The sequence below is a fragment of the Ambystoma mexicanum genome, chromosome 3q (assembly GCF_040938575.1).
Source record: "Ambystoma mexicanum isolate Mex_15411 chromosome 3q, UKY_AmexF1_1, whole genome shotgun sequence".
Taxonomy (NCBI): Eukaryota; Metazoa; Chordata; class Amphibia; order Caudata; family Ambystomatidae; genus Ambystoma; species Ambystoma mexicanum.
The window spans coordinates 875,376,853-875,389,529 of NC_090926.1; the positions used below are offsets into that span (position 1 = coordinate 875,376,853).

General features: G+C 44.7%; 1 protein-coding gene across 1 annotated transcript in view; it reads right to left on the bottom strand.

The window, feature by feature from the left end:
• Positions 1 to 807: 807 nt before the first annotated feature.
• Positions 808 to 12,677, bottom strand: part of ERN1 (endoplasmic reticulum to nucleus signaling 1) — a 749,808-nt gene continuing 737,938 nt past the window's right edge. Inside the window, exon 22 of the mRNA XM_069654991.1 lies at positions 808 to 3,344. Within this exon, the coding sequence (XP_069511092.1) occupies positions 3,123 to 3,344 (222 nt within the window). The 3' untranslated portion in view covers positions 808 to 3,122. The remainder of the gene's footprint in view (positions 3,345 to 12,677) is intronic.

The following is a 12,677-nucleotide window of genomic DNA, read 5'->3' on the forward strand; positions in this document are numbered from 1 at the left end:
ATATGCAATATATCAGAGGTCAGCAACATGTGGCTCTTCAGAGGTTTTGGACTACAACTTCCATGATGCCTCACCATTGTCTATGATGGCTAGGGGTGGGATTTGTAGTCCAAAACAATTGGAGAGCCAAAGGTTGCAGACCCCTGCAATACGTCCCGGAAGACTAATTTTCTTTCAAGGAATGGTAGGCCTATAGTTAGTTGTCCCCTTTAACTGATCTATATCTAATCACTTCTGACCTATCTAACTACTGTTGGTACTACGTTATAGAAATTTGCAGCTACGGGTGGTAAAAATGTGCTCATGCCTAGTTTCTCAGTGAATGTTGAACAGAACCAGACATGCAGCCACAATAATGGCACAGATCACTGAAACGGCTAATCACTGAAATATGGTGGCAAGTGGTGTATTCGAGAAATAATGTTCTACAAGGATTCACATTACATTTTGCACATTTGTCCCTTTAAATTGTACAGAATTCTAAACAAATGTTCAACTTCACAGAATGTCCACCGAGTGGTTTCATTTGAAAAGTTGATTAGGAGTTCAGAATATTAAAAAAGTTAAAAAGAGGGTTCGCTTCAAAAAGATACAGGCCACCTTAAATAACAATATGCTAGCAAGTAGTTCCATAAAATACACATTTCTATACTCCTAAAATATCCTGAGTTTCTCCAGTTATTCTAGACCCACACACACACACTGAGGTCCATGTTAACACAAAAACATGCCAATATTGGACTCAATGTCAAAGTGCCACATTACCCACTGCACAAGGAAATACTGCGCATGAATTACAAAAAAAGATGTAATATAGACATTTTTATTTTTATATTTAAGCTTTATGTACTGCTCATCTCAGGTGAAATATAAAAAAAAATACATTGGCGGTATAAAAATATGCTTCCGTTAAGCCAAGGAAGGGATCTAATCCTGAAATTCCTTAAGGCAAGAAATCTTTTAAAAAATCTACCTCACATAGTTTGGCATGTTGCTCTCGTAACCCTCACAAAGTAAAACAGTAATTCATGTAATTTCAAAGTTAGTGACAGCTCAAACACATAAAATAACATATGTTTTCATTTCATTCATACACCTTAACTTTCATGATTTCAAATTAAGACAGTGGCAACAAGTACATACACATTTTAGCTCCGAGGACCAACAATTCACTAACAATAATTCTAAACACCAAGCAAAATACTTTTACTGAAAGATGCAGTATTACTTTTCTTTATCAGTAATAACAGGATTTAACATGTACAATTCATTGGAACAATTTGGAATCTTTAAAAAATGCAGTATTGAAATTTACTAAAACCTGTTGTAAAAATTAAATAAAAATAAATATACAAAATAAATAAAAACAAATCTGCAAAAGACTAATACAAATGTATCATATGCATTATAGCTACACTTAACCTGTCCTTATTTGAACACATTGTTCATTCTATTAAAAAGACGTAGAAAAGGAATTGCACTTCAGCTTTAAGGGGACAGAAAATCAATATTGCATCCTCTGCAAGCAAGTTAAAAAAAAGTAAACCCCATTATTCAATCTCAGAACAAAGTCAATCACCCTGTTCACCTGTCCTTAGCATTCAAGTGATAAATGCAGTACGGTAATCAGTAAAAACTATACTGATGCATTTTGACATTGACATTTTTTCACATATGTTTGAAGTAAAAAAAAAAAAAAAGGGGCATTCCCCATGACAATCTACTCAACGAAAAGCCTCTTCACGAGGGGTTTCAGCTCATAATTAAGGTATGAGAAACAGAAGGGTATGCCTAAATTCATTAAAGAATACTCGCTTTGAAGATTCATTGATGCCAAGTAAAGGTTAGCACTGAACTAAAGTCAGTCTCACTTTAAAGGCAACGACAGACATTTTTCAAAGATGTTTTGCAACCCCAGAAGCATTGTACATTTCTTCTCCTCCACATTACAGTGGATGTTTCCTCCAATTGTATAACTTGCCATTCATTGAAAGTTTAATGAATTAACTTTTGGAGCAAGCATACACCATCTCTCATAATGTCCCACTTTCTTTCTTGCAAACCATGGTTTTACAGTATTAGGAATGTGTGCAATTATCATATACAGGATTGTGCAGGCCATTCTGCAAGCAACATAGTCACAGTATTCAGTGAGGTGATACATTGTTGGCAACTACAAATCCATATGTTTATTCCACAGTAGAGTAGACCTCTCCTGACGAGATAACCATTCTTCCTATCTTTAAAATGTAATCCCTGCACTTTCTAGTGAAATCCAATAGAACTTAGTAACATTTCTGTTGTGCAAACCTGCTCCCATCAGTGTGGGCTAATGCTGATGATACAAACACAAAAGAGAAGCCACACTTCAGAGATCCCCTAACTGCCCAACATACACTTCGTTACGATGCCCTCAGGTTTATAGTCCTCTTAGCTAAATGCCACCAATATGCTTTGAATTATTATTTGGTTATTTTATACAAGGCCATAAAGATCCCATATGAGAAACAATCAGAGTCTTCAATTATTGAATTCTGGTTGAACCAATTCCGAAGCTGGTTGAATAAAGGGCAATCAAGATCAAATAGCTAGAATGTGCCATTAAAAAAGTAGGCAGCATTCTCGACATATTTTGTTCATTGTTCCCTTTATGTTTACCGTTTCACCACCAGGCATACTAACACAGAAAGGCAGTAGTGCAATACTAAGTCATTATAGGCAGATTTGGAGGAAACCTTTTCAATCCCGAGTTCCTCTCACCAATCCCACAATCCATATGTTAAAATATAAAAGCAAAACATAATACAAGTACTTTCTTCCAGTAAAGGAAGAATAAGTCCATCTTTTTTCACTCCAGTTTTCCATGATGTGCTTCACAGCAGAATTACTGTAACGGCCACAGTGATTGTTGTTCAAATACTTCATAGACATGTTGTCCTCCAAAACCTGACTGGTCTCTTTAACCACATTAGCAGCAGACCGTACAAGGCACTGATTACAGGCTTGGTAATGTTGAAAGGTTGTCCTCTTTCCCAAACACAATGGCAGTATTCAAGGTCAACAAAACTGCTTTTGCAGGAGTACGATTGGGAATGCAGGTCACAGAATCCAGAACTCCTTTGTCAAACAGAATCTTGTGTTGGGTGAACTGTCAAGAGTCTCTGATCCAACAGCTCCTGAAAATAGTAGGGCTGAAATTGTCTTTCATGGTGGCAGGATTGCATAGCATGGTATGTATGAAGTAAAAGTTTGGGAAAACGAGATGTAAAGTAACACACAAAGTCATCTGGGATTGAGCCCAACGTCTCTTGCACCTCTGGCGGCAGCTCTCTGTAGTGATGTTTCTAAGAAAGCAATGGACAACACACATTAATGCACTTTTTACTTTGATTCTCCACTTAGTTCTTTTCTATAACTGATGTGAACATACTAGGTTAAATATGTTATTCTAGCATATGTCACACCTCGCTAAATTGAAAATATGAAGTAATGGCAAACATGACATTGTGAGCAGTTACAATACTTGAGACAGGTTTGCAATCTATATATGTTGATTATGTTTTTTAGCAAGAAGGAAACAGTGATGAGCCCAGACAAGTAGAAGTAACGCAAAACAGGCTTTCCTGATTCACAACACTCCAGAATTGCCCAGGCTAAAGGTTTTTCCCTGGAGATTTCAGCACCTTAGCACCAGTATCTAAGGTGCTGGCAAACATATATCTATATACATGTAAAGTGATTTTCTGATGTCAGAGTCTGAGATGGTGGGCGGATGAGGTTTCAGACTTGCATGCAAAATTTATGGGCTGAAAGGTGAACTTGCCCCATCAACAGTGCTTCACAGCCAGGATCTTCAATCACTAGCTACAGAAAGTCCGGCGACTGACTGAGAACTTTAAGGCGAGTCAAGCGTTGCCTACACAGCTCAAGGTGAATTAGCAAAATCAAGTATGATGCTGAAAATTCTAATTGCATTTGAGATTTATTCAGACAAATGAACAGTGAATGGTAGCTTTTTTTATATCACTACTTGCATGCATGATTTGCAAGGAGAACCACCAAAATGTTACCATCATCTCTAAATTCCAACCTGTTTTGACTACATGCTAGGAAGAGCTCAATGATCTGTGGGCAGACTGTAGTTGCCAGTTCAAATTCCATCAAGGCCCTCTCAACCCTAAATCTACCGACATTTGAAAGATAAAGTATGTTTCTTTAATATTAAAAAAAACTAGCATTACAACAATTAGAAGGTGAAAGAATTTGGCACCGAGAGCTATATGGAAAAAGTAACATTACTATCAGTGCTTCGTTAGATGGTTCAAACTGCCTTCAACATGATCCATATTAATCCATGGATTTAAACTTGTACACAGTGGGGAGGGGGGGGGGGCTGTTGCGCACTGAGAAGATGGCCGCTTAGACCCGAAGCTCCCGCGCCGCCTTCACATCCTGTGCTAATAAATCCTTCCTCGGGCTGGCTGAGTTGCTGCAGAACGGGGTGCCGGTTGGAGCCGGGCTCGGGCGCCACTTGTTTAAATTTGAACCCCTGGCGTTGCCGCATTCTCGAGCTCTGCCCTTTCGGAGTGCCGCCGGCGCGAGCGGCACCCCCGGGCCGACTCCTGGCGACTTTACCTGACAGACGCGGCTGCTGGGCGCTGTGGGCCACTGAGGGGCGGAGCTTCCTCCTTGGCACCGGTTCCTGCATCCTTCTGTGAAGACGCTCTGGAGACTCGTCGCGTCGGATGGTCACTGTGGCCCGGTCCGGCTTTGACTGACACTGCCTGCCAGACCACCTCTCCTGGCCCTGGTGCCACCTGACCCTCGCCGGTGCTTGATCCTGACGCTGTCAATCCGGCTGTTAATCCGACGCGCCGGGTAAGCTGTTGCCGGGTGTGAGGGGAGGGGACGCAGAGCCCTGCCGGCGCCGCCGGGGCCGAAGCTTCTCGGCTCTTGGTCTCCCCTGCGGCCGTGGTCCCCCTGCCTTGCCGCTTGCCTCCCTCTGTGCCCCTCCGCTTGTCTATGTGCTGGGGGCCGGCTGCGCGGCACATACGGACCGCTGGGCCCGCGTCCCTCCCTCTTAAATTGGACACTGGTTCCTGTGCCGCCGTAGGCCGATGTGCATATTGATAACCATCGCCAGCTGAGGCTTACATCTATGGCCCCTTGAGTGCTTTGCTTGGCGGTACGGGTGGCATCCGGTGCTGGGTGATTGATTGACTCTCGAATAATCCCAATCTATCCTCACACACTGGCTCCACAATCTCCTTGACCGGACTGCAGTAGGCCCTACGTATTACTTGTGGCTGAATCTTGCTGGCTGTGACGACTAGGCTCCCCTTCGGCGCAACAGTTACTCTGTCTCTCTGGCTCCGCACTGCTGTCTGGGGGAGACCCCTGGGGGCTAACATACTGGAGTTCTCGCTGGTGCACTGTTTTCCTTATACGTTAGAGGACACAATCCATCCTGATTGCGCACTCTGTTTGCCCCTTGAGTCTGCTCCCTTGGGCTAGGCCTCGACCCTACGGAGATCCTTTCCAATACACGTACGGTCAAGATACAAAAAAATGGGGGAATCTGGTAAGTCAAACAGAGCCTCTAAGACCCCTGGGGGCAAGAAGAAGGGCCCCATGGACACATTTTCCAATACGGCTAGCCATCCTGTGGCAATTTGCACGCAGCCAGATGAGGAAGAACAGGTTGAACGGGATGTGTTAGACAGAGAGAACAAACTGGCCATGCTAGTTCAGAACGGATTCCTGGCTGTAAATACCAAGCTGGATGAGATAGTAGCTACTACAGGCCAGGATCGATAAGGAGAGTGCTCGGGTCACCGAGGCTGAGGGTAGGATAAGTGTTAATGAGGATACTATCGGGCACCACAGTCCTGATATATCCTATATTAAAGACACGATGAGCAAGCAACAGAGCAAGTGTGAGGACCTCGAATCCAGGTCCAGAAGAAACAATATCCGTGTTGTTGGAGTGGCCGAATCCTTCGGCAAGGGCCAGATGGAGAAACACATGGAAGAACTCCTTAAATCCTTATTTGGGCCTGAGGCATTGTCTGAACACTTCCTTGTTGAGAGGGCACACCGTACCCTTGCCCCGACGCCCAAGCCGGGGGCGCCGCCTCGGACTATAATTGCTCGCCTGCTGAACTACAGGGACAGGGACACAATCCTACGTCTGGCTAGAGAGGCTGGCACATTGCATTATGAGGGAAACCGCATACATATCTATCCGGACTTTTCCGCCTCTGTCCAGGCAAGCAGACGATCATATGAACCTGTTAAGAGGCTCCTCAGAGAATGGCAGATCACGTACGCCAAAATGAAAATCCAACACGCTGGGAGGTCGCACTTTTTTGAGAACCCATCCGAACCCCTGTCCTATATTGAGTCTTCTATACTCCTCCCTCCAAGAGGGGAGCGACATGCCCCGAACAATAGACCCCGACCAGCGGACTAGGAAGCACGCATGTTCATGATTTGGCATTCAGTGGTTCTGTGGCTCCATTTCACGGGCCCTTTGGATGGGAGATTACAGTCAGCCATCTCCTGTAGGAGGTGGCGTTGGTTGCCGGGGTTGGCGGCCATGTGAGGCAACATGGCTACCCCGGGAGTGCTCCACAAGTTTGGGATCAGACACTGTCGAGTTGGGGCAGACGGGGAGGGTGGTGGGCGGGTGAAGATGGGGAAAGTTGGGGACTGTTTCTTTCGAACCCCTTGGAGTGTAGTTGGATGGTTGCCCAACTGCACGGGTCTCTGTTCTGGGATGGTTTGTTTGGAAAATGGTTATGAGTTACTGTTGAAACAAGTGGTCTGGAGTTCACTGACATGGTCCGGTATGCCTGATTTGACATCTGGGAGTCTTGAGTTACTATCCTCACAATTTTTTGGGAAGGTCCTGCTCACGCTTTGAGGGTTAAAATTGTTTCATGGAATGTAAGGGGTCTAAATAATCGTTTGAAAGCCAAGAAGGTGAGAAACTACATAGTCAGGCACGGTGCCCAAATTATTATGTTACAGGAATCTCATAATGTTGGTTCTGACAACGATATACTGTTGCCTGGTTGGGGCAAGTCCAAATTCTGTACCAACTACTCGTCCCAGGCCAGGGGTGTAGCTACACTTATACACCCAAATCTTGGGCTCCGACTCGAAGGCCATAAATTCGACCCTCAGGGCAGATATGTTCTGGTCTGGGGCTCGATCGCTCGTCAGCAGATATTGTTGGCCAACACCTATGGGCCGAACATTGATGACCCTGCCTTTTATACAGATGTATACCAACTGATCTCTGCGATCGATATTCCTAATATAATTTGGGGGGGAGATTTTAATATGGCTATGAACCCGGTACTTGATAGATCCAGTACGACTGTTAGAGCACCAAGCAGGTCTGTCCTAACTATGCAAAGTATCCTTTCGCAGCTCGCCCTAGAGGATGCCTGGCGTGCCCTCCACCCGACTGCAAGGGGGTACAAGTACTACTCATCGGTTCACGATCCCGAGTCCAGAATCGATTACTGGTTTATCTCCCCCTCTTTGATTGCTGGAACACAGGTATGTGAAATATTGGCTTGCACGATGTCTGACCATGCCCCTATAACACTGGAGGTCACGTTTCATAACTGCCCTAGACCCCCCAAGAGATGGAGGATGCCCAAGGGTTTGTTGAGGGACCCCGGGGTGGTGGAGGCGCTGCACACTGAGATTTCTGAGTTCCTCGAAATTAACATCGACTCAGTCGATAAATGCTCCACGGTGTGGGAATCCTTCAAGGTTTGGGTCAGGTGCACGCTACTTTCCAAATCTGTGGGTCTGCTTAAGGGAGTTCGGGCTGAACTGGCCTTGACTGAAGGTTAACTTATTAGCTGACATACAGCAACTTCTCCAGGAATTTAACAAACTAGCGTCCAGTGAAGTGCAGTTCATCGCCGCACCAATCCGAGCCCGGAGATATGGCGAGGGCAACAAGGCTGGTAGGACACCATCTAATCTACTCAAACAGGACAGACACACTAATCAAATTACCAGCATACAGAAACCCAACGGTGCAGTGTTGGTCAATGAGAACGAGATTAATGCTGAGTTTGCTGGGTTCTACGAACAGTTGTTTAGTAATAGAGACACTAAATCGGCTACTGAGATAGGGGCATACCTTGCGACACTGTCTCTGCCGAAACTCAAAGAGGAAACCCGCCTGGCACTGGATCAACCTCTCACTGTAGATGAGATTGCTGAGGCAATTAAAGATTTAACGTCCAATAAAGCTCTGGGGTTAGATGGCCTGGGCGCAGAGTTCTACAAGGAATACAGTGCGGAGCTTGTTCCGTTGTTGTTGCTGGTCTGGGAAGAATCCCTCGACTGTAATATACTTCCTGTATCCATGAGAGAGGCATTGATAACTGTTCTTCCTAAACCTCGTCGCCCTCCACAGGATATGTCGTCCTATAGACCGCCATCTCTCATTAATACAGATGCCAAAATATTCGCCAAGGTACTGGCCACTAGGCTTTTACCGGCGGTTCCGACACTCGTTCATCCGTATCAGAATGGGTTTGTCCCCGCTAGATCTACTGCGTTTAACCTGCGTAGGCTATTTGGCATAATGGCCCAGATTGACCCGGGAAGAAACGCTGTGGCCGTTTCATTGGATGCCGAAAAGGCCTTTGATTCTGTGTCCTGGGTCTACTTACTGGCAGTACTTGAGGCATTTGGGATAGGCCCGAACTATTAGGTACGTGAAATTGCTTTACACGGAGCCCGGGTCCTAACCAACAAGGCAATCTCAGACATGTTTTTCCTGGGACGAGGCACTAGGCAAGGCTGCCCGTTTTCACCTATACTATTTGCCCTAACAATAGAACCAATGGCAATAGCGCTCAGGCTTTGACATTCCAGCAGGGGCATTAACCTAAATGGGGCGACCCAGCTAATCTCCCTATACGCGGACGACACGCTCCTATATATCCGTGAGCCGGAAAACAACCTAGCGCCTGTAATGGCGGAGATTCAAGAGTTCACTTCATCCTCTGACTACTCCATAAACAGGGACAAGGCAGAGGTTTTCCCGCTTACACCGGCAACTGGCTGCCCTGGCTCATTGGGAGGGCTGAAGTGGTCTAGTGAGTCCATCAGATACTTGGGGATACTTGTGTCACACGATAAGAATAGGCTATATGCAGATAATCATGATGCAACACTACAGGTCCTGAAGGCCAAGCTTTTATTGTGGGACCGCCTTCCGTTATCATTACATGGCAGGGTAGCTGTGCTTAAAATGGTAGTTTTGCCTAAATTGTTATATCTGTTTGTGAACATACCGATTTGAACATACCGGGGAGACCCTTCTTCACTAAACTGAGGTCTATGCCTACAGCCTTCCTTTGGCATGGGCAGACTCCCAGAATTGGGTGGGGAAAAATAACTGAACCATACTCGTCAGGCGGACTGGCGACCCCTGACTTTGAATTATATTATTATGTGTCCCAGGCCCAGTTCTCGGAGTATTGGTATTCCAGGGAGGGCGGCCCACCGCATGTTGATGTAGAGGAACTCACCACCTCTCCCATGAACATACAGTCTGTAATTTTCGATGCCCACTATAGGGATTCGTGTGATTTCAACCCGGTTAGTTGTACTGTCGCTGCCTGGAGGGCAATATTTAAGAGATTGGGATTGTCGACCCTATATAACCCAGAGGTTTCCCTCTGGAACTACCCTGGTATCCCCCCCGACACACGATGTCTGTCTGCGATCAGCCTGGGACCCTGGAGACGAGATGCACCTGGGAGATAGGTTTATTGAGGGGAAATTTGCAACTCTTCAGCAGATAACTGGCGCTTTAGGCAGGGGCCCACTTAGGGTACTGCAGTACTATCGTATGAGATCGGCTTTCCAAAAACACTGGGCATCTTTCCCTGATTAACCCCCTACACACCCCTGCGTTCAAATGATCGCGGCCGGGGACCACTTGAAGGTGTCCAGCCTATATGCCATAGTACAGACACACTCACCAACGGCCAATCTGAACAGAGATAAATGGGAGAGAGATCTCCAGATCCCTCTAGATGATAAAACTTGGGACAGGTACTGCTCTCTCACCAAGAAAGTCTCCTTGAATGCTGGACTGCGAGTAATCCAGTTTAAAATTCTCAATAGGTTGCATTACACCCCGCCAACATAGCCAAGTTTGCTGCTGATGCTCCGAGTCAATGCCCCAAATGCAAAACAGATTATGCTGGCTCGTTCCACATGTACTGGAGCTGCCCGTTGGTGGCTGGGTTCTGGAGGGAGGTGGCAGATGTACTTGATGAAATTACACAAATTCCCCCGGTGTTGACTCCACAGAAATACTTATTTGGGGATATAGGAAAGTGCTCCGAAAAGATCAGAAGACTGTTTAATGTCACATGTGCAGTGGCCAAAAAATGTATTCTGCAACAATGGAATAACCCTGCACCGCCCACTGTGAAGCCGTTCCTCCGTGAACTGGTCTATGTAAACTAGGCTGAACAGTTTGTCCTTACACGCCCTTCTGTGAGCAGGCCCAAGGACATTTGGGGACCCCTCAGAATGTTTCTTTGTAATATGATCCCTGATGATGACAGTGATGTTTAGACCCGATTCCCCTGGTGGATTCGGGCTATATGTACTGCTATTTTCTTTGCTTTTTTCTGATTTTCTCTATTTTCGTATCATGGCCTGCACTCACTCCCCACAAACCCCATCACCACGCCTTTTATTTTAAAATGAAACCATTCCGGAACGGTTTCTTTTTAAAATAAAAGTATAGGAGCTGGAAAAGGGAATTTTAAAAAGTAGAGGAACGCCGCTCCCGACCGCTCCTGCTCACTTCGACCACTGCTTTTACAGGCGCTTTAGCCCATTCTCAGAAACGGGAATAGAAACAAAGTTAAGTGGCAATGGAGAGGAACATGTATGGGCAGGATACAAACAAGCATTCCTCAATTAGAACATCACAGACAGGTTGCTTTAGTTTTGATAGGTCAGCTGCACATGTCTCTTATTTCAAAATCGTGGTCTTGTCTTGGGGCATCTAAACATACATTTGACATGATTTAAGTTCAACGCAGAATACCAAACCGAATGCACAAGGAAAATTAAACAGTTACGAATAGACACGAGTCATACTTTATCAACTATAAATATAAATCACTAGTGACTATCACATATCTAACCCCAACAATATTTCAGGAACGATTACACACCAAATACAAACCAATATTGCAACATTTCTAAAATTGCAGGGCTCTGGGACATTTGGAACCATCTGTATCTGATCTCAATGATCAGAAGAAAGGCAGCTGCAGCGGTTACTCCTTTCCTTAAATAGACCGCTGAAACAGCCAACTAACTGCTCACAAACAAATATGCACTGGCATGTGCTTGTGGAGAGGGCACACATGTATCTTCACCAGAAAATCCCATTCTCCCATCCCCACACCATTAGTTATACCACTGATGAGCCAAAATTAAAAAAGAAGCAACAATATTTCTGATGTTTTATAGAGCATCGCCATTACTGGGAATCTAGTTTGAGTCCTTGGTAAACAATGTTACTATTTCCATCATTACTAGCCACAAAGTGATACTCAATTTACCGACCTGCTGGGGTGTGAGTGTGGGGTGACAAGCTGAGTAACGCATGCGGTACGGAATCCTGTTCGCAAGGTGAGCATGTTGCACTTGAGCTAGCCTCGTGTCTATGACAACAATGCTCAAGTGCACATAAAACCATTAAAAACAAACTTAAGTGAAAGAACAGAGGGAGCGCTCACAAAACCTTTACTAACCATCTTGCCACTTACATTGGCATCTTCAGAAGGTTTCTAATTTAATTCTGCTCGGGTTATGTAGTACCCATAATCCGAATTTACATAATTTGTGATGAAACAAATTATGACTATTTATACGTTTTGTATAATATTGTTTTGCACAATTTCTTCGAGCAATTGGAGAATATCTAAAACATTAAACTGAAAACTGGTCCTCATGTACAGTGGTAACACAATCTCTCTCTCCTAGGTATACCTCTCCACATGAACTCTTACTTGACTCTTTCACTCCCCAAATCATGCCTAAGAGTGGGAGGAAAAGAGTCTCACTCTTAGCAAGAGAAAAAAACAAACCCCAAAAATCCAGCAAAGCTGCTGGGGGACTCACTAGGTTTGGGAAATTAGCCTTATAAGGGAATTCTCCCTAACACTCCGCACTACCTTTTCACTTTGAGCTGATGATGCATGAAAAATCCATAATCAAACACCTTGGTGTGGACTTTAAAATGTCACTCCTCCGCTTATAGAGCTACCAAGGTTTTAGGAGTCCTCAGGATCTACAAAGGTTGTGATTTGGTACCTTCGAATCGGTACCACTACACCCAGGAAGAATGACTTCAAATAGGTCACAGATTACCAGTAGTGTTGGCACTGGCTCTTTCATTCCCACGTGGTACGACCAAGGAAGTTTAAAAATATTTTGACAAGAAATATCCCAAGCGCAAACCAAGACACAAACTAAAGACTAGCTATCCTTTGCACTAGTAAGTAATTACATTTTATACTGAATTCTACAAACATGCCAATAGTCTAAAATGGTGCCAAGCCCCTGTCAATGTCTACATTATGATTGTTATTTTGCAGAACTGC